At 39.8% G+C, this 23,293-nt stretch overlaps 1 protein-coding gene across 3 annotated transcripts in view; it reads right to left on the bottom strand.

The window, feature by feature from the left end:
- Positions 1 to 1,367: 1,367 nt before the first annotated feature.
- The window catches only part of LOC140497018 (histone-arginine methyltransferase CARM1-like), a 274,761-nt gene continuing 252,835 nt past the window's right edge, over positions 1,368 to 23,293 (bottom strand). Inside the window, exons 9-13 of one of the 3 annotated variants that reach the window (XM_072597490.1) lie at positions 20,872 to 20,957; positions 17,739 to 17,828; positions 14,962 to 15,099; positions 10,822 to 10,911; positions 1,368 to 2,835 (exon numbers count right to left, since the gene is read on the bottom strand). In XM_072597490.1, the coding sequence (XP_072453591.1) occupies positions 2,826 to 2,835; positions 10,822 to 10,911; positions 14,962 to 15,099; positions 17,739 to 17,828; positions 20,872 to 20,957 (414 nt within the window). In that variant the 3' untranslated portion in view covers positions 1,368 to 2,825. Of the gene's footprint in view, positions 2,836 to 10,817; positions 10,912 to 14,961; positions 15,100 to 17,738; positions 17,829 to 20,871; positions 20,958 to 23,293 lie in introns of those variants that run through there. The other 2 variants (XM_072597508.1, XM_072597499.1) reach the window with 2 other exon arrangements.

Here is a 23,293-nt window from a genome sequence, read left to right as displayed (position 1 = left end):
AAAGAAAGAAGGAAGTGTAATGAAACCTCAAAAAAACCCTGAGATTAATCTCAACACAAAATTAAAAGATTTGGATGAAGTATTATATATAAATATATAAAGGTCTTAGAGAATTCTAATAGTATTCTACAAGGCTTTATTAAATGAGGAGAAATTTGAATTATAAATAGCTTCTTCAAGAGATTTCTCAGCTGGTCTTTTGGGGCCTTATCGCTCTTTGCAACTTTCAATTCTAGCTAGGGGGCAGAATGGTAGAGTGAGAGGAGTGCTGCACTTGGAAGAGTTAGAAGTGGGTCCAAATCCCCTCCCTGCACTGTACTAGTTATGTGTCTCCAGGCAAGCCATAATCTATTTTTGCCTCAGATTCCAAACACTTACAATGGGAATAATTCTTATTTTATCTCCACACAGGGTCCTTGTGAAGAAAGGTCTTTGTGAACCTTCAAGTATTTCACAAATCTGAGTTTGTGCCTAACTGCTAGAGCTGCTTTTTGAGATTTTCACAGAAGGAAGTAAATCAGCTGATGATGCTAAAAGCAAGAGGCCTTTGTTTGGTGCATTTTGACCTACACAAGGGAAGGCATTTGAGACACCTGTGGGGTTCCAGGAGAGGAGAGGAGGGAAAGGATGAGCCTGGATCACAGTTAATGGACAGATAAGTATATAATCAACTCTCTAGGGGGGCAAGAACCATCAATAGCTTAGCCAGAGGTGCGGTGCATCCAGTCCTTTGGGGACTTGATCTTCAAGCCACAGTTGGATAGTTCCCATCAGAAGCAGTCCTTTAGCTTATGCCTGGCTCATATCAATTCCACCGGGTTGGTAGGGGCACACCTGGGTTGTCTCATGCAGCCTTGTTAGAGGTTGCCTGCAATGCTTGTGGTATTGCAATGATTATTCTATGCCATGATTTTATATATGCTAATATAGTTGATATTATTTCTTCCAGTAGAATCTAAATTCCTCAATGGTAAGGCCTCATCTTCGGTTATGTATCCCCCATCTTTGTTTCAGCTTTGTTTTTGCAGTCCCAGTGCCCGGCACATAGGAGGACCTTAAGAAATACTTGTTGATAGAGGATTTCGATTTTTGAGACTCTCTTAAATGTAGGACACATGATCTACATTTCTAGGCAGATGAAGTAACCAGAACTCTGACAGCATATTTGTATTTATTACCAGGAAGGTTGCTGTGATACCCACAGCAACCTCTATAGATATATAGGCATATTTCCAAGGTACATTTGCAAAATATGAACCATCTTCCTCAAAGATGAAATCAAAATATTTATTCAGATACCAGAAAGCCAGTTCCACCATGATAACAAAGAAATCTATACAAATTGTCAGTGCAGGGAGCATGGCCATCCCCAAGCCTTCCCTCCATCAGGCCTCCCCACAAACAAGCTCCCTTAGCAAAAATCTCACTCATGCTAGCTGCTGTGCTCTGCCTGCTCTCTCCCAGCTTTGCCTCATTCTCTCTCCCTGCTCTACCCTTCCTGTTCCACTCATTCAGCAAGCTCCTCCCACCATGGGCTTCATGAGACTCAAGTGGTGGGCTGCGCCAAAGCTCAAAGCAGGTTACATGGGCCTATTAAGGGGCAGAGAAGATCTGCAGGTTCCCTTAACATTACAGTTACTAAATCCCTGCTGATTAAGAGATTGAGGATGAGGACTAAGGCAGGTTCTTGATTATCAAAGCCTGAAGGGAACTCAGAAACCCTCTAGTCCAGTCCTCTAATTTCACAGGAAGGACTAAGATGTGCACAGAAAGAAGTGACTTGTTTCAGTCACAATGTTAATTACTGACAAAACCTGGACTTAATCTTCTGGCTTCTGTGTTTCCCCTCCACTGTGTTGCCTAACTTAGTCCTTGTTCCCATTGGGATTCAGCAGGAGAAGACTGCAATCTGGGCTTCATTAGAAAGTATTAAGCTTGACATGGCATCCATTTCTGCAGTGATTGTTTGGCTCAAAGGAGAATTCAGCTCTCAAGAAACCATCATAGCTTGACATCCGACATACAACAAGTGTCTTAAAATAAATAGAAAAGCCTCATTAGTAGCATACTTTGCAAATTTTTATTGTAAACTTAAGAGAGTTTACAAAGGTTATATATTTATTTTCTTAACCACATAGTCAGCAGATTGGCAAATGATGAGGAATATTTTTGGACATCAGGGTATTCAATGAAATGAATCTGGCAAAAAATATTCGAACACATTTTTAACACATTGGTGAGCAAGAGGAGTAGCTCCTGACATACTGAAAATAGGAAGAAAAAGGATACAGTGTATGGTTTTAAATAAGTAACTTCTATGCTGCTTCTTAAATTTTTTTTTTGCTATTTCATGTGTTTGTGTGCATATGTATGTGTAAAAACATGAGGTAGGGCTTTTGTTTTGTTTTATTATTTTTATTTAAAGAGAAGACTATGTTTCAAAAAAGTATAGAAATAATTGTCAGTTTTACCAAAAAAAAAAAAGAAAAAGAAAAAGAAAAGGAAAAAATAAGGGGAAGGGGTAGAGGTATGAGTCTAGAACCATTTCAATAAAGCTCTTAAGAGCCATCCCTCAAAGTGCACTGTATTAGGTGTGGACCCAAAGAAGTCCCCAGATCTGAGTCTCAGATTTTAGAAAATGGGCCTAAAAACAAGGATATTTCTTCATTATGTAATTGACATAAAATCCAGGGTTGGAGCAAATACAGTAACACAGCAATGTGAAATGATGTCACAGGAGTCCACGGAGGAAGGAATATCAGTCTCACAGCCAGCTTGGCTCCCAGGCTCTTAGTTCAGCCTTTTGGCTCATTCTACACTGTCTTCTATGCATACCTAAAATAGAGAGAGTGGAGAATATGGGGCTGATGTTAATCAGGGTTTGCCCAGGGTAGCATAATTTTATAAGAAGGTAAAGTCTGCTAGGAAATGAATGTAGAAGCCCCAAATCATGGTTAACAAAGTGTTGCCAAGTAGAGGGTCTTGTCAGATCTCATGATAATCAAGAGGTAAGGCTACAGTTATGCTGATGATAGAATAACACTTGAGTTCAAATCCTGGGTTTAAATTCCAGTCCTGGTACTTACTAAAACTGTATGGTCTTGGGCAAGTCACTTTGCATTCTCAGACCTCTGAGGGTCTTGTCCTATATCTAATCAGGCATCATTTCTACCTTCACCACACCTCTTGGATAGGTCCCCTTCTCTCCAGTCATATAGCTGTCACTTTGGTGAGGTCCTGTATCACCTCATGCCTGGACTATAGCTGTAGCCTTCTGGTCGCTCTTCCTATTTTAGTCTCTCCTTCATCCAATTCTTCTTCCACTCAGCTACCAAAGGGATTTTACTCAAGTGTAGGTTTGACCATGTCACTACCTCCCTGCCTTAATCTATACATTCCAATGTTTTTGTTCACTTGTTTCGGTGGTGTCTTTGTGACCCTATTTGGAGTTTTCTTGGCAAAGATACTGGAGTGGTTTGCCATTTTCTTCTCCAGCTCATTTTACATATGAAGAAATGGAGGCAAGCAGGAGTAAGTGACTTGCCCAGGGTCACACAGCTAGTAAAGTGTCTCAGGCCAGATTTGAACTTGAATCTTCTGGATTCTAGATCTGGAGCTCTATCCACTGCATCACCCAGCTACCTTAAAAATTCTAGTAGCTATTGATTCCAGGATCAAATGTAAAGCCCTCTGGCATGGAACACCCGCTACAACCTGGCCCCTTCCTATCCTTCCAGTCTTCTTACTTTATTCCTGCCCACGGACTCTACAATGTGGCTATAACTTCCTTACTCCTGACATTCCATCTTTTGCCTTCCTCCTTCCAGGCCTGGAATGCTCTCCCTCCCCAACTCCACCTCTCTTCTTCCTTCAAAACTCAGGGTCAACCTCACCCCCACTCACAGGAGGCCTCTCCTGGTCTTTCTCACTGCCAGTACTTCCCCACTGGGATCAGCGTTATTTTCATTGCACACATTTTGTACACAGCGTTATTTTCATTAAAATAGGAGCTCCTTGAAGGCAGCAGCTGTTTTCACTTTTCTTTTATCCTGAGGGCTTGACATAGGGTCTGGGGAAGTGTTTAATAGATCCTTGTTGCCTGATTGACTTGTAAGAAGAAAGTATGATATAAAGAAAACTGGACCTAGAAGTTGGGAAACCCACATTACATTTCTAGCTCTTTCATTTATTAGTCCTGTGATCTCAAAAGAGTCATTTAAGTCTCAGTTTCCTCACTTGTAAAACAGGAATACTATCACTCATACTCTATCACCTCACAGGGATCTTGAGAGGGAGAAGCACTTTGATCATTTCAAAAATGCTACAGAAATGTAGTTATTGTTAATATTATAAAAAAACTAGCCAACCTGATCCCTGCTGGTAACTCTATATAAAAAGGAAAACCCATTTTCAAAAATCCTATAGAAACTCTGATTTACATACATATTAATCACAGCTAAGTTGCTAGAAATCCAGCCTTATCCTCCTATCAACCTGAGCACTAAAGACAACTGTTCCTAAAGGCTTTTCAAATGATGATAAGCTCACTGCTAATTTATTTCAACAAGTGGGTCCTCCCATAGCCTTTTCTTACTTCTTTAATTTTAAAATAACAGTAATAATGACAGCGAGCATTTAGATAGCGCATTAAATTTTGTGTGGTACTTTTATATGTGTCATCTTTTCACAAGTTGTTGTTCAGTCTTTTCAGTCATGTCTGACATTCGGGGGTCTTCCTGGCAAAGATACTGGAGAGGTTTGCCATTTCTTTCTCTAGTTCATTTGACAGATGAGGAAACTGAAGCAAACAGAGTTAAATAACTTGCCCAGGTTCTCACAGCTAGGACAGATTTGAACTCAGGTCTTCCTGACTCCAGGCCCAGCATCCTACCTACTTTGTTATCTAGCTACTAATAACCCTATGGGATAGATGTATCTCCATTTTATAAAAGAGGGAAACTGAGGCAGGTCGAGGGTAAGTGACTTACTAGTAAGTGTCTGAAGCTGGATTTGAATTCAGGTCTTCCTGACTCCAAGCCTAGCACTACAATACCTAGCTGCCTGTAAATGATGTGAAGACTGAATTTTGAAATATAGGTTTATTTTCCCACTGAATTTAGATTTTTTTTATAATTTATGTGATGTGACTGAGTTCATACTATTGGGAATTTGTTTGGGAAGCTTGGTAAGGTTTCACAGTACCCAGGTATTGCTAACAAAGGGTGTGCCTGCCTATCATCCATCATCTGGTCTTCCACAGACTAAGTTAATATGAAATGACAAGTTCTGGAGGCCTGCAGGGCCATCTGAGGTGTCTAAATAGAGGGAAGATTTTTTTTTAAATAGGCTGAGTCTTTAGTAACTGTTGTCTTCCAGAATCCCTAGGGTCTCTTAAGCAAAATAACACATCATTTATTTGGTTCACTTCATAATTCTTGTCTGCATTCTGCTACTGACTCTGCAGACTTCCTCCTGAATACACTCTTTGGAAGGAGCCCCTCTCTACTCCCCCCTTACCCCCCTTCAGCTTTTCTGCTTTCTTTTAAATGTAATCTTCCCTCCTTAGAATGTAAATGTAAAATGTTCCTCCAGGACAGGAATTATCTTTCTTCTTGCTTTGGTTTATATCCTTAACTCTTAACACAGTGCAAGGCACATGGTGAGTTCCTGCTGAAAGCTAGTTGCTTAGACTTAACTTTCAGTGTGTACGTCCTTGGGGCCAGAGCCCTCAAGAAGTCTGCAGCAGGGGTAGTGCAAGTGTAGGGTGATCAGGAATAGACACTGGATATAAAATCAGAAGGGAAACTACTCTACATCTCTAAAGTTAGAGATCTGGTCTATAGCCTGCCCCTCCTTTTTTACATTTTACAGATTAAGAAACTGACTTCCCCAGCAGTCAGGTGACTCACCTAAGGTCACACAGCTCATAAGAGGGAGTCCTGGGAGTTGGTCCATTTTCCTTTGACTCCCAATCTAATCCAATGCTTTTTGTACTCTATTCTGTGCCCTTCCCAAGATAGATAAGGGGTAAGGGATGGCCAAAATCAAATGTCTGTAACTTCAAGAAGGGAATTGTGTTCTTTCTCAGCTGTCCTTCTGCCTATCTGAAAGCTCCTTCTCAGTCTCCATTGCTGGATCTTTTTTCCAGTTGTACCTATTAATCATGTCCCCCAGGGCTCTGTCTACGCTATCTCACATGGTGATCTCATCAGTGCTCATGGATTCAATGATTCAATCTTCATGATGATCATTCTCTGAACTCCTTATCTAGCCTTAATCTCTCTATCCCTGGGCATCTAGGTGGTGCAGAGGATAGAGCACTGGGCTTGGAATTAGGAAGACTCATCTTCCTAGTTTAAATCCAACCTCAGAAACTTACCAGCTGTGTGCCCCTGGGCAAGTCACTTAACCCTGTCTGGTTCAGTTTCCTCATCTGTAAAATGAGCTGGAGAAGGAAATGGCAAACCACTCCAGGATCTTGGCCAAGAAAACCCCTAAAATGGGATCAACAAAGAGTCTACCACTTGAAATAACAACAATATCTCTCTGACCTTCAGTTTCCCATCTCCATCTACCTATTCTGAAGTGATGTCCTAAAGACATCTTAAATTCTTAACACATCCCAAACTGAACTCATTACCTTTTACCCTAAACCTTCCCCTTTTCTACTTTCCCAATTGCTCTCAAGGGTGCCACCATCTTCCCAAATCACCCAGGCTTGAAATTTCACCACACACTCGATTCCTCATTCTCTCACTGGCCACATTTAAATTGTAAGTCCTGTTGATTCTCCCTTTACAACATCTCAAGTATATAATCCCCTTGTCTCCTCTGTCACTGCCACTGCCTTGGTGTAGACCCTCATCACCTCATACTTAGACTATTAAAAAAGTCTTCTATTGGGTGGCCTTTCCTCAAGCCTCTCCCCAGTGCAGTCTTTCCTCCATTTAGCCAAAGTGACCTTCCTAAAGCAATGTCTTTCCATGTCAATCCCCATCCCCCACCTCCCATTCAATAAACTCTAATGGCTCCCTATTAGCTCTAGGATCAAATATCACATCTCCTGTTTGGTTTGGCTTTTAAAGCCCTTCATAATCTGCTCCCTTTCTATCTTTCTTGACTTGTTATAACTTGTGGTTGTGTTTGTCCTTTGTTGCCAAAGAAGGCCATCCCTTCAGAAAAATGATGACATGACTTGCACTTGACTTTGTTTTGAGTCAGAGAGGGCTGTGCAAGGTCCCCAGCCTCACTTCTCCTCCAGAGCCATCTGAATCCAGTGACCAGATATTCATCAGGATGAATGGAGATGACCCAGGCCGCTTTAGGTCCAGGTCTATTTAGGTACTCACTTATAGTGAGGTAACATCCATTCATTGAATAGGCCTGTTTAAGAAGTAGTCAGGAGGTGGCCCCTTTAATGAGGCAAAGAAAAATGAAGACATCAGGCTGGGAGGGAAACAGTTACTATTGATAATCACTCTGAAGCCAGGAGGGTCCAGAAGAGACTAATTCCTCTCCACATACTCCACTTTCATCTCTTTGTAGTTGCACAAGGCATTACATCTCCCAACTCTGAATTTTCACTGGCTTCCATGCCTGGGATGTTCCCCCTCTTCATCCCCATATCCTGGCTTCCTTCAACTCTTAGCTACAATCCCAGCCTTTCCAGGTATCGCTTAATGCTAGTGCCTTCCTTCTGAGAAAAATCTCCAATTTATCTTATATGTATATTGTTCATACATGTTGCTTGCATGTTGTCTCTTTCATTGGATTATGATCTCCAGGGGAGTAGGAATTTTTTTTTGCCTTTTCTTTGAATTCTCAGAATTTGGCATAATGTCTAGCCCATAAGGGTTTCTTAACTTGACCTGATCTGAATCAAGCTAAGCATTTCTATCTGTTAAATACTGGATATTGAAAGCTCAGCATGTGTCACAGTTTGTCTGCAAGTAGATCTGCCACCTCTGAGTATCAAGGTATAAGCAAACCATAGAATAAGACCTCTATTTTATTGCTGCCCCCAAATTCTGGTAATTTGGACAATGACACTTTTAGTTGTGATTTGATCCATGATAAAGTTAACTTTTCAACAATGGCGGAGCCTCCTTGTTACAATATCCTCAGTGGTTTAACATTTTGCTGGCCATCCCATAAATAATAATCATTTCTCAAATATCTGCTATGTGCAGTGTGATTGGCATTAGAGATACAATAAAAAAATGACATGGTCCCTGCCCTCAAGAAGCTTATATTTAAATTAGAGAGATGCAACCTATATATAAAGGGATGGTTGGAGAAGGGAGTTTTCTTCTAGGTCAAAGATTCTTAACCTTTTGTGTGTCATGGCCCCTTCTAGTAGTCTGGTGAAACCTATGGATGCTATCTCTGAATAATTTTTAAATATGTAAAATAAACTATGTAGAATTACCCAGGAACTCAAGTATATTGAAATGTAGTTATCAAAACATTAAAAGAACAAGTTCACAGACCCTAGGTTAAGAACTCGGGGCCTAAGAAGTCACAGGAATTTTAAGTAGAGCCACAAGGTAAATAGATTATCACATCTTTTCCAGTAGCAGTGATAGCACTGATGTGGTTATTATTCCCAGAGCAATACTGAGTGGTGGAAGGGCAGGAAGGGGGACATGTGCAGTGGGAAGGGAGATGAGAGGACGCTCACACTGGGCTGATCCTCATGTAATGTTAGATAGGGTGTGAGGCACGGTCTGGGTCTAGTCAGATGATAATGTCCCCTTGGGCATATACCTACCTGGACACACATGCGCGCGTGCGGCCACACACACACACACACACACACACACACACACACACCTCATTGTTCCTTCCCTCTTGCAGCCATATTACTCTTTTTTTTCTCTGAGAAATGCCTCTAATGCCTCAGGGTGGCATGGGGGTATCCCTGTGTTTTTGAAAGCTGGGCTAGTGTTACAAAACTTCTAGTAAGTTCTATTAAGCTACAAGGGCTTCAAAGGATGCCCATCAGACTGTGTGTATTTTTTATCCAGACTAGCTAAGCCTGGAGAGAGGACATCATCTGAAGACTGGCCACTGAACATTAGTACCCCATGAAACAGATTAAAAGAAAAATGAAAGACTAAATTTAATCTCCACACTCCCAATGCATTGCAAAGACCCCCATATTTTTCTACTAAATCATTTACTCGCACAACTTGCTCCTGGGTCTTTGTTTCACCTTGTGTTCCAAAGCTTAGCATACTTGTGGGAACATGCACATGGAGAGGTATCCTAGAGAGGTGAAATGAGCCCTCAACTCAAATCAGGAGAGAGTTCAAATCCTAGTTCTGACCCTAACAAACTGTAGAACTTACATACCTCTAAACTTCAGTTTCTCTATCTAAAAGATGGAGGCCATAATAATTGTATTGCCTACTTTACAAGGTTGCTAAAGTAGGAAGCACTTTTTAAGAGCTTAAGTTCTATGGAAAAAATGTACTTTTATTTCACCATTTCTGAAAATGGAATTTAAAATTTAACTTCTTGAGTTTCCTCCTCTCCTTCTATGTTTTAATATCACAAATGCCCCTAACAGTTGGACTATAAGCTTTACAGACAAATTACAAACAAGTAAAAACTAAAATTTTTAATAAGGAAGCCCAAATTGGTGGTAATCATTTGTTTCATTAGTGGCACATTTCCATTGTTGGTTTATAAATGAGCTTGTTTTGAAACATTGTAGAAAATATGGAAGATATTTGAAATTTTGAAGAAATTAATATTATATTCATGCCATTGAAACAATTGTGTACAGCTCACTTTACATAGTAGATATGTTCCTGAAATTTTTCAAATTTTAAATGCAACAGGAGAATGTGCTATTTTTTTAAATCATAAGGTGAATAATACTAATATTAGTTTATATCAATATGCTTTATTGTATCTTATATACAATATCTCATTTGTGACTCATAACAATCTGCTCAGGCAAAACACTCTGTTTTTTATTCTCGTTTTGCAAATGAGAAAACCGAGGCTGAGAGATTAAATGACTTGTTCCTAATGACAGAACTGGGAGAGGCAGCGAGATATGGTAGGAACAGCACTTGCTGGGGACCAGTGATTCAGAATTCCACCTTGGCTACTCACTTTATGTGTGAATTGGGGAAAGTTATTTCACCTCTTAGTTTCTAATCTCTAAATGGAAAGGGTCAGACTGGATGACCTCTAATGCCCTTTGTGGCTTTACCATTATGATTTTAATAAGTGGCAGAGCTGGAATTCTTTTGAGTGCTCTTTCCACTGAAGTTCTCCATCTCACAGAATGTTGGGGCTGGAAAAGAGCTTAGTGATGACAGAGTCCAACTCCCATGCTTTACATTTGAGGAAACAGACCCAGAAAGGAAAAGTGAGTCTCTAAGCTTATGGAAATAATTAAAGACCAGAACCTAGGCTCTGACTCATAATTTATCTCTTTTCTGATCTACTGTTTCATCACAAAAATTCATAGATTATTAGAGCTGGTAAGGGACTTTGAAATCATCTAATTTAGCCACATTCCATTTTATAGATGAGGAGATTGAGGCTGAGAGAAAGGAATTAGCTTGACCAAGGTCACACTATTAATAAAGAGCACAGCACAGATTTGAACCCAGGACCTCTCCCTCCATAATCCAGTCCTTATCTGTAGTTCATTTAAAAAGTTTCCTAGTGTTGATGATTTCTTCCCCCTCCCTTTTAGTGGCATGGAGTTGTGTCAAACCTTTATTTGTGATGCTGATCAAATATTTCATTCATTAAATATATACTTCACTTACATTTGAAATAGTGGAGAGGATTTCTTACCTAAAAAATGGGTTCTTTAAGTCAAGAACATTACCCGACTTGAAGCCTGTTTGGTTCACTATGGCCACAATCTGAATGTCATAACTCTGTCTGTAATACAAAAAATAGAAAAGAGAAGAAAAGATAAAAGAAACACATTAACTTCTCATCATCCATCCCAGCTCCTTTGCCAGAGAGTGGCATTTTCAAGGTACTACATGAAAATATTTGACATCTCCATCTGCCCCCTTCCTGCTTAATTGGGGGTGCTTAGACTATTTAATGTAACTGCCTGAAATATCCAGGAATATTATGTCAGGACCTGTCTAAATGAATCACAGAATCACAGAATGTCAGGGCTGAAAGAGCTATTAGAGGTCTAAACCAATACCCCTTCTTTAAAAAATTCTTTTTCAACTAACAAAAATTTTTATTTTTTCTTCCTCCCCTCATTGAAAAAAAGGGAAAAACCTTTGAAAAAATATGAATAATCAAGCAAAAATATCCACATTGGCTATATCTAAAAAAAATGCCTCATTCTGTGCCCCAAGACCATCACCTCTGTGTCCTGAGATGAGCAGCATCCTTTATCATGGGTCCTCTGGAATCTTGGTTACAGTCATTGTGTTGATTAGAGTTCCTAAGTCTTTCCAAGTTTGTCTTTATAGTGTGGTTGTTATTTTTTCTCTGCATTCTACTCGCTTCACTCTGCATAAGTTCATACAAGTCTTCCTAAGTTTCTCTGAAACTCCCTTTGTCATTTCTTATAGCATAAGAGTATACCATTATGAACATACACACCATCATGTCCTCACCCATTCCCTAATGGATGGGTACCCATTTAGTTTCTAGTTTGTGGACCCACAAAAAGAGCTGCTATAAGTAATTTTATCTGTATGGATCCTTTTTCTCTGCCATTCTTCTCTCTGGGGCATAGGCCACATACTGGCTCATCACTGGGTCAAAGAGTCTTTACCTCTCCATCTTAAAGGTAAAGAAGGTATAGGGAAGATAAAAGACATTCCAAGCCAAACAGCAGTAAGATGGAGAGTCAGAACTTGAACCTAGGTCTTCTCTTTTGATGACACGACTTTGCCATTTATAGAATCATGAAATTTCAAACTTGGAAGGGACCCCAGGTGCCATCCAGTTGAGCTTGTACTTGAACAGGAATTTCTTCAACAACACTGCCAGTAAGTGGCCAGCCAAACTGTATTTGAAAACCTCCAGTGTCAGGGATTTCCCCTGAGGCGGTTGATTCCACTTTGAGACAGAAAATTATCAATCTGAAATCTGTGTTTGCAATTTAGGATGATAGGATTTAGAGTTAAATGGGACGCTTGTTGGCCATTTGATCATGAGCAAATCATTTCACCTCTCTGAGGCTCATGTTTCTCTATTTCTATATGATGAGGGTAATAGTAGTGCTTGTGTGACCTATCTAAGAGGGCTGTTGTGGAAAAGCACTTTGTAAACCATAAAGCACTACAGAACTGTGATTGTTACTGAGACAGTTCCTAGAAGTCTGTCTAGAAAACACTTTAGGTTCGAGAGAGCCTTTTTATTCAAATGAAAAAGGTGGAAACCCTGAGGGGCTAAGAATTAGTTAAAATTAGTTTCTTCTCAATTTAGAAACATGACTCAGACCAGAAAAAAATCTTCATTTTCCAAGGTATCAATCACCAAACATAAGAAAAGGCTTTAAACAAGGCTCAAGGAAAAAATCAGACTTTGAACTGTGACTTTCATTACAAAGTCATAGAATCTCCATGTTGGAAGACCATCTAACATACATTGCACCTGGGGAAGAACCTCTCACAGGATACCCAATAAGTGATCAATTAGCCTCTTCTTCAAGACCTCTGTTGAGGAGGAGCTCACTCTCCAAAGAAACGCTTTCCTACCTTGGACAGCTCTGCTTGTTTCCACCCTTGCAGGCATTCTCAATCTTTCTTGCATCATAGACCTCTTGTGCAAATGAATGAAACTTAGCAATCCCTTCTGAGAATAATATTTTTAAACAATTGAAGGAAATGCTAAATTTCATTTAGAAGCTGGTAAAAATAAAGATGTGTTTTTCCCCTTCCAAATTCCCCCTGAAATCTATTCATGTACCATAGACTCCTCAGGTTAAGAAGTCCTCTTCTAGTTAGATCTGGAGATGAAAAGTATTGATAGGAAGAGTCCACTAGTGGTGAGTCTCGAACTCATTAGTTATGATGGACCTCAAATGACAAATATACAATCTGTCACCAGGTGTATGGGAGGCCTCCCTAGCTGGGTAGGAACTTGTGACTTACTGCAAAAAGGAAGATCCCAGGGACACTTCCACAGAGGACAGAAGCACCAGAGGAGGAGGCTTAAGTCACAACCACAAGATTATGATTGGTTTCCTTGCCAGGTATAGCAATGCTGCCAGCTTAAAAAACAAATGAGCAACCAAAACAACCCCGCCCCCAGTCCCACAAAAGGGCAACTTTTTAAAAAAGAAAGGAAACAAACATTTATTAAGTGCTTACTCTGTGCCAGATACTGTGCTAAGTGCTTTACAAATACTATCTCATTTGATCTTCACAACACATTGGGGGGTAGCTGCTATTCTCATTATCATTGTCCCCATTTTTAGTTGAGAAAATGGAAGCAGATAGAAGTTAAATGACTCTCCTGGGGTCACATAACTAGTACGTATCTGAGACTATTTAAACTCAAGACTTAATGACTGCACTCTCAGTTCTCTAGCCATCATATCACCCTACCATATCTACCTAAAAGCACTTAGTCCCTCCTAAGACTTCAGAACAAAACAGTCAAACCAATTATTTGCTGAGCTACTGGAGACAAACAAACAAATCAAACCAAAAAACCAGAACCCACTTGTTCCATAAATTGTTTATTTTTCAATCTTACATAGACATAGTCTACAGCTGTGAGTGGGTATCAGGTCTCTTGCCATAGGCATGCAGGAGCCAGCTCAAACCAGCCTGAACTCGAGCTAATCATACATTTTCAGTGTGAGCATTTACAGTTCTAAAATTGGCAAATTTTATAAATCAGGAATTGATTTATTACTTTGTTGACTGTATAGACTTAAGAAAGCATTAATAATATTGATTAAACTGAAAAGTGAGTCCTAAGAATATTTCCCATCCTTGTCCCTCTAGCCAGCTGTTAAACATTTATCAGCACACCCATGACTCTATCCATTGGTTTATAAGATTGACAATAGGAAAAACAATAATCTGTTTAATGAACCAAATTTTCATAAGCCATACCCATAAGGAGTAACAGTACAGAGACTGTTATAGAGGCAAGTATGGAATAGTGGGAAAAGCACCAGATCAAGTGTCAAAGGCCCTGGTTCAGTTCTGGCTTGGTGTGACTTTGAGCAAGTGAATTCCCAGTTTTGAGCCTCCATTTTCTCATGAGTCAGTTGAGGGGGCTTGACAAGTTGATTGCTAAGGTGGGCTCTAGTTATGCAACCCATAGGGAATGTTTTCCACATATGGATGGGTTATGGCTATCTGGAAGGACACTAAAGACCCAAAGCCAGTCCCACTGCACCCACTCCTAGGAAAGGCTCTAAGGGAGAAAATCAGATCAAACTCTTCGATGATGACTGCAAGGTGGAAATAAAGAAGTTTACTAAAAAAAAAATTTAAAAAGGACAAATCAAGATAATTAATGCAGAGGCATCATTAAATCTATTAGCATAATGAAGCAACTAAACAAATTATGTGCTGTCACAGCAATGACTTTTCCCTGAAATGAAAATCAATTTTGTTGCACTAAATTTGGTGGTGTGTGGCTAGGTGCAGATATCTGGCTGTCTTATTCTTTGTCTTTTTTTTAAGGCTTGTTAAATCAAATCATTTGGCAGAAGAATGAAGAAGTGGTAGGTTTCTTTCTTCTTCAGTTCGGTGGAAAAGGCTTCCCTTGTAGTTGTCTGGAGTCCCCTTTTTTTCCCCACCTCCGGGCCAAGAGTGAAATTCCACCCTGCAGACTTAGTGGAGACAGAAAACCAGCTGACCCTGGCCAAAGCTCCTGTCCCCTTTCCAAGAGCTGCAAACTTGGGGACTCTTCAGCTTTTGGTGTCTCCCCCAGTTCTCATCAGCCTAGTTAACAAAGTAGATATCTGTTGCCTATTGGAGTTTGCTTACTTACCGCTTATTGGCCACAAAGAGCACTTTCCCTGAGAGAGTTTCTCCTTCCTTGGCAAAAAGAGGCGTCTGAAGGAGGCAGCGCACCTGATACCAGTGAGTCAGGGGTTCTGTTGGGGCTGTGGACAACCAGACTGTGACCCTGTCAAACCAAAAAAGAAACAAAGGGTCCTTGGAACTCTAGTTTTGTCAAAATTCTTTATTTTCTGAGAAAAAGCCAACAATCCTCTAGCTTGGACTCCCAGAGTCACTCTCTTTCTCTTATGTAGGAGTGATGACCTCACATTCTTAAATCATAGAATTTTGCTTATGTGACCCTGGGTAAGTCATTTTACTTCTCCAGTCCCAGTTCTTTCACCTGCAAAATGAGTAGGTAGACCAAAGGTCACCTATAATTTCTCTGAGTTCTAGAACTATGATTCTATGATGTAAAGCAGAGGTCAACTAACTATGACCTGAGGGCCACATCTGGCCCACTTGCCTGTTTTAGTACAGTCCGCCAGCTAAGAATGCTCTTTATTATTTTAAAACATGGGGCTAAAATTTGCCTCTGTCCCAAGTCCCCTGGCTTGGAAGGAAGAAACACAGGGTTAGATCAAAGGTGAAGTATCTTGCCAAAAGTCAGGGAGTGAGTAGCAGAGCCAGAAAAGTCACTTAACCTTTTGGGGCCTCAGTTTCCCATTTCATAAAATGGACTCTATTGCAGACTGCCTGGAATCTCAGGACTCTTTCATCTCTAGATCTATTATTCTATGATCTGTTCCTTAAGTCTTGTAGTTTAAGAATCATACAAGGGGCCAAATGGCCACCATGATACTATTTCGACAGCTAGCCAAGGTCTGGAAGAGATCAGCATCATTTCCATTTTCAAGCCTATAATACTATGATATGGTTTGACTCCAAGTTGTTTTTTTCCTAATTCAGTTCTCTTTCCACTATGCTGCATCATCTCCCAGATTTCCCCCACTTTCCAGAGGTGGTAGCACAGATCCAACAGCCAGGTTTTCAAACAGATGAATGATTAGAGCTGTCCTAAACTAGAAAGCTATACCCTATTGGAAACATTAAGTAGCTGCACATATTAAACCAGCAATTAAGGCTTCTTGCCGAGAAAACGGAAATCAGTGCATTAGAGCGAGTGTGTGTGTGTGTATGTGTGTGTGTGTGTGTGTGTGTGTGTGTGTGTGTGTGTGTGAGTCGGGGGGGGGGGGGCGGTATTGTGGCTAGAAAGTTATAGGAAAATAACTTTGATTTTCCAGCAAGCAGCAAATTCCCAATTGAGGAGGGCCTCCATTTGAGATTGGGTAACCACTGTTGGGGATGGCAGAAAGGAGATTCCTGTCCTGGTATGGATTGGACAAGAGAATCTCTCAGGTCTCTCTTGGTCTGAAAGTTCTCTGTTTCTATAATTGTGCTAAAAACTGGAAGATTCTAGGGTTAAGAGATGTACTTAACAGACTGCTCCTGTGGGGGGTGCATGTTTGCATGTGTGTGTATATATGTTCTGACCTGGCATAATCAGCATACCTCAAGAAGACTGACAGGAAGCTTGGAGAAGAGGGAAAAATGCAGATTGGGGAGGAGGGCATGAGGACAGAAGAGTTCAACCCTTTTCTTATTTGTCCATGCCTATAACCATTGCAATGATGTCAGAGAACCCATGGTCACCTCCATCCCATTCTGAGGAACTGGAGCAGGGTTACTTTCTGGGAGGGGTTATATAGCATAGGAGGACAAATGAAGATCTGGCATTCCAAGCCAGGAATTCTTACTTCCTTAAACAAGTTATCAATATACATCAAAGCCAAAAGGGGATCTTGCAGATATATCACACCCTGCCACAAGCAGTAATTAAGGGACAGGAACAGGCATTTATGAAGTGCCTACTCTACACCAGGCACTGTGCAAAGTTCTTTTTTGATGCTCAAAACAACCTGGTAAGGTAGGTACTCACTTTTAATCTGCAATGAAAGGTTCTGGCCTGGGAAATTAGAATGTGCACATTAGGGTGGTGGGGAAACAGTGGCTAGAGCATTAGAGTGAGTAGCTTTATATCCCCAGGTACATGAGTCTGCACTAAAGTCAGTCAGAATTATGATCAGATCACCATGGTTGTATTTATTGGGGAAAGACGAGAGGGAAATTGATATCTACAGTTTCATTGGGACAAGGAATTCCAGGTATGAAAATGCTATCTACTGATGCCAATCACCAGCTTTTCTAGTTTTTGAGAGCTGTAGTTTTTGAGAGTTTTTTGTGATGACTGAGAAGTGACTCGCCCAGGGACACAAACACAGTTTGTGATAGAGTTTGAACAGAGTTCTTTTTGACTTCGAGGTCAACTTATGTCATGCTCCCTCTCTTATGTTAGAAAAGGGGCAAGAGATTTGGTTATAGCATAGGAAGTCTATAAAGGGAAACGTTCCCATATCACAAACATTATAGAATCACTAGCTTCATGACTCTTAATTTTTAAAGTTAGAAATGACAGGATCAAATGAGATGCTCTTTACAATCCTGAAAGTGCTATAAACACGTGCTCTAAGAGAGCACTGAGAGTGTGGGTGGGTAGAAGTCTGGGCTGAGTTACTTATTAGCTCTGCAACTTTGGGCAAACTGCTTGACTTTCTAAGTCATAGCTTCCACAATTATAAAACAAAGATAATATTTGCATTTTCTACCTTGATGAGTTCGTGTTGTGAGGAAAGCACATTGTAAACCTTAGAACACTGTAGAAATGTGAATTATTATTATCATCATCACTACTGTTATTATACATACAGTGATCCAACAAATGCCACATCGAACCAAAAAGCCAGGCCGTGAATGAGACCAGACTGCATCATATGAAACATGAAGGGAATTTCCACTCTGTGGGAAAAGAATGAAAAAATCTTCTGAGGACACAAAATAAGAAAGACACAGACTTGAGTGGTATATTTCATGGAACAACATCTTAAAGGGACCTTCAAGCTAAACCCTGGGTTTAAATTCTTCCTCTGTAGAAAGTGAGGAGATTGGTCTAGATCTCCAAACCCTACATGGAGGAAGTAACTTGCTCCAAGTCATAGGTCTAGATCTCCAAACCCTACATGGAGGAAGTAACTTGCTCTAAGTCACAAAGTGGGCAGAGCTTGGACTGGAACGGAAGCTTTCTGAGTCCAAATCCAGTGCTCCTCCCCTTCTATCAATGCTAGCTTGCTAAGATTCTACTGACTTTTATTCCTAGACTGTTTTTGCTGCAGCAATGAACACTGCACTTTCCCTCTCAGCATGCCTTGATTAATTAATTGACGGATAATGACTGATGTCGGGATGTATGACGCCTACATAAAAAGTACCCCAAGGAACACAGAATTTTGCCATCCAAAACATTGAAGATTACGTTAGAATGACCACAGCATTTGGAGGCTATGTTGTAAGGACTGTAGAAGGATGGCTTGGTTTTCAAGGAGATGGTGACTCAGTGACAGACCATGGCTCTGTGGTCTTCAGTCATGCATGGGGACATCTGACCACTCCATATGGTTCAGCTCATCCAAATACAAATTAAGTGTCTTGGAAGTTGGAACAATTTCAATCTTCTCTCTGTTTAACTCAAACCAGCTCATCCTTGTTTTTGTTTTGATGCAAAACAGTAATCCTGAATTTTCCCCAGTTTCCCATTCATCTTTATAGTCAGAGAACCCAGAGAGTAAAGTCATTATCAAGAAAACCTATTTTTGCTCTGGTCCAGAAGAATGATAGCCATTCCTTTGAAGGCCAAAATAAGAACACCAGTATATTCCCCAAGCAACAAGATGGATGAGGGAAGCCTGCTTAGTTCTCTAACCAAGGCCAGGCAACATCAGCATCAGAATGCGTCATTAATCTTTTCTTGTTCAGGAAGGTGATTTAACTGGTAGGAGAATCTCCATAAGAATTTTGCAGAAATGGTCTTGATTTATGAGATAGGGTTGGACAGTAGAAAACACGCAGGCCTTGGGATCAGAAGATATGAGGTTCTGGTGCCAACTCCACTATTTAAGAGCCAGGTGGTTTTGAGTAAGTCACAGTTCCTTGGAGCTCAGTTTCCCCATATGTAACACGAAGATAATGAGGTTATCTAGTTTAGCCCTATTCTCAAGACGAATCTCCTTCTCTTGACAGTCAGTCATTCATCCTCCACCTGAAGACTTCTAGTGAAGGGAAATCCAATAAGACAAGGCAGTCACTTCTATTTTTGAACAACCTGAATTGGTACAAAGTCTTTTCTTCAGTAACAACAACAGTAATGACACTATCTGTATTTTTATAGTGTTTTAATGTTTGTAAAACATTTTACAAATACTTTATTTGGTCCTCAAAAGACCTCCGAGAGTTAGGTGCTATTATTATCCCCATTTTAAAGATGAAGATACTGAGGCAGACAAGAAAAATGACTTGTCCAGGATCATATAGTTATTAAAAGTATCTGAGGCTGGATTTGAACTCAGGTATTCCTGACTCTAGATCCAGTGTTCTAACCACTAAACCATCTAGTTGCCTCAAATCATCTCTACAACTGTCACTGACTATTCCTGATTCTGCCATCTGGAGCCAGGGAGGACACGTTTAATTTATCTCCTTATTGAGAGCTCTTCAAGTACTTGAAGATACTGATCCTATGTCCTCTAAGTATTCTCTTTCTTTGCCAGGCCAAACAACCCCAGTTCTTTAACCAGTATTGTCTAGCATGTAGTCTCCTCACCATCCTGATAATCCTTTTCTGGACGTACTTAAAATTTTCAATGTCCGTCCAAAAATAAGGTACCCAGAACTGAATACAACACTGTGGATATGGTCCAAACTACCTTGACTATTTCTGAAGGCTATCTTGAGTACAAAGATAAGGTGTCTATGAAAGTGATTAGTAAGCTATCAAGTGTCATGAAAATATAAAATATTAATTATTATTTTATCAATTAGAAAACCCAGCTGGCAGTTGAGATTTACTCTGTGAGTCAAAAGTCCTAGGCTTGGTTCTGGCTATAGACCAGAGGCCCAAGAATTGATAGAGCAGGGGTTCTGAATGTTTTTTGCATCCTGGACCCTATTGGTCATCTGGTAAAGCCTACTGACCCTTTATGAGAATAATGCATAAAATACACAAGACTGCAACAGAAACATTTTTTTGCATCCAAGTTCACTGACTTGCTGAAATCTCTCCTTGGTTAAGAACCCTTGGTACTATAGACTCATTCTGGAGGTCTGTGTACTGTCTGCCCACTTTCTTTTTACCCAAAGAAAATGTATCTTTTACCAAGCATCAGTATGCATTAGGCTACTTTCACCTTGGAATCTAAACCATAAAAGCAGTTTTTAAATTAAAACTTCAGCCTTAAATAATTCACTGTGAGTTCTTTCTAGTTGATATAATAATCAATACTTAATATTTGCATTGCACTTGACAGTTTATTAATTGCTTTCACAGACATCTCATTTTTGGGAGATGCTTCCTGGTATTCATGAGGTGCTTTGGGGGAAGCAAAGGTTTCCAAAGCAAACTGAAATCCACTGAGACCTTCTCCCATTTTAGACTTCTCATCTCCCCAAAACAGAAGAATAGGAGATGATACACAGGGTCTCTTCCATTTCTATAACCTATGATTTTATGTCTTAGCTTGCTACACTGTGAAGTTCCAATTCTCTTGTTTCTTGTGTGTCTCTGGGAAGGTTACAACCTCTCTGTTCCTTAGCTTCCTCCTAAAAAGGATGTTTAATAATACTGGTCAACCACTTTACATATGCATGACCATACCTCATACATGAAGCCAGCCTAATTTTTTCATAGGCTATGTGGTAAAAGTAAATGCTGAGTTTTAGGTGGGGGAATGTTGGGGTTGCCATAGGATTAAAATTAGGAAAGAACTGGAAGAACAATGATTATACTGACCTGTGCAAATCTTCCTCTTTGGCTTCAATAAAATTGACAGTATATTTAATTGTCTGAGCCATCAAAATCCTAATGTCAAATGTATCCTGTGGAAAATAATCATCGATGTTTATATTTTGTCAAGATAAACCGACGACAATATAGATTATGGTTTTTTTTTCCAAAAAATTCTGATCACCATGATATAATGAAGCACTAGCCCTAAATTCAATTTCAGGTCCTTAAGGTTAAAAAAAATACACCTGGTATGGGAGAGACTGAATTACATTCATTTATTTTATTCAATCAATAAACATTTAATTAAATGTTTACTTTGTGCAGGGTGCTAGAAGAGATAGAAAGTCTAGATAAGATATGGTACTTGACTTCTTGCAACACGTATCCCAGTAAAGGAATATGACTCATTAACAGATATGAATGACAAGGCACGATAATGTATTAGGATCTCCACAAAATTCTATTCCAATGACTTGTAGTAGTATGGAGGTGACCCTGAGTTTTTGAAGGCTGTGCTAGAGGAAAGCACATTCTAGTAGGTTGTATCATTTTGGAAAAGCTTTATATGTAGTTTCAGCAATGTTTCTGTCTGTTTTCCAAGAACTATGCAAGCTAAGTTCCAAGATAGGTCACAGAGCTCAGCCATGAGTGTGTGTGTGTATGTGTGTATGTGTATGTGTATTGGAGAGACACTGTAAGCAGACAAGGAGGTAGGCCCAGAATTCAAAAGCAGGAGGGGAATGGGATGGATTGCCTTTGTAGAATTGTATAGTGTCCTGATTTTTTCTTGAAACAGATACACTTTTTTTTTTTTTTAGGTGTTGGTCAATTCAATTCAGTAAGTATTTACTGCATGCCTACTCTACGCCAGGTGCTGTGCTAGTTATGGGGATAAAAGGACAAAAATAAAACAGTCTCATCTCCAATGAGCTTACATTCTAATTGGCAGAAACAATGTGCATACAAGTTAAGTAAATGCAAAATATATGCAAAGGTAATACAAAGTAATTTCACAGGAGGGAACACTCCCAATGTGGAAGGAGGGTGGATCAGAAAAGACCTGTGTAGGGGATGGCATTTGAGCTAAGTCTTGAAAGGGGGCCAACGGGTTATAATAAGAGGTAGGGGTAATGAGCGATAGATAGCCTTTTTGGCATAACGGTCAGTGCATGTTCGCAGAGGTAAGAGATGAATGCTATATATGGAGAACGGCAAATAGGCCAGCTTAGATGGAAGGCAGGAAGAATATGACATCAATTTAGAAATTGAACTGGAACAATAAAGTGAAAAGAGTTTATACTCTTGTACAAGAGAGGTCATCATGTTAGGAAAGAGAAGTGAGTTGTAATAAATTTTTGGAAGTAAAATTTATGACATTTATCAGTTATGGGAAACTAATAAAGTAATGTCTCAGTTTCCTTACATGTAAAATAAGGATAATACTTGCACTATCTATACCTTACAGGATGGTTGTGAAAAAATAAATCCTTCATAAGCTCCAAAGTGTTATATGGATGTGAACAATGACCAATAATAGTAACAGTATTAACAGTAATAAGATTAAATTTCTATAACTTTTTCTTCATACCAGGCCACAGCAAACCTAAGAATTCCCCCAGATCCACCTTTTTATACTCTATAGGAGAAGGAAGATATATTCATTATCTCTGTTATCCTGTTCTACTAAACAATTTTTTCCCCCTCCAAATAGGAGTCCTACTGGGGTGAGCTGTGTGTATATGGTGGCAGACAAAGGCAGTAATAAATTGCCCAACAGAATATTCTGTTTCCTCATTTTTCCCAGCTGGCATGGGCATATCCCTGAAGCCAAGGAAAACAGATTGGAATTGTAAAGTGTTGAGTGTGAGTAGTTTAATGAGACAAAGTCAAGAAATTGACCAGGGAAATTCTGGTGAAACTTAATGGGTCCTGTTTTATGTGGAGCAAAATGTGATAGACATTTGTAAGTCTGAAGGCATTCTAAGTCTAAAACAAGGATCTGAAAGTTGTTTTTCTTTATTTTTTTCAATAAAAGTCTACAAAGTCTGACGACTTGAACTGGTCATTCAAGCTTGTGGTTGTCATTTCTGCTTCAATATAATGTAAGTTCCTAGAGGTCTGAGATGTTTTCATTTCATTTCTCTACCCCTAGAACCTTGTACAAAGGGCATGCTAAATACATGCTTGGTGAATTGACTTGGATCACAGAACTGGCATTTTATCATTTATGCTGGTAGGACTGTGGTTTAGTTTCCAAACCAATCAGTTTCTACTGAGTGACCAATGACTCTGGTAAACCCCACATAGGTAAAACAGATAAAATAAATGGCTGTCTGTGTACTAGGGTTTTGGAAGCACTAAAAAGCCCCCTCCACCTCTAATAGCCACCTCACTTTGTCCTAGTATCTTGTACTTAAAAATTGCT

Source organism: Notamacropus eugenii, chromosome 1 (genome assembly GCF_028372415.1).
Source record: "Notamacropus eugenii isolate mMacEug1 chromosome 1, mMacEug1.pri_v2, whole genome shotgun sequence".
Taxonomy (NCBI): Eukaryota; Metazoa; Chordata; class Mammalia; order Diprotodontia; family Macropodidae; genus Notamacropus; species Notamacropus eugenii.
The sequence above is the reverse complement of the archived record's forward strand: the minus strand, read 5'-3'. Positions and strand labels throughout refer to the sequence as shown.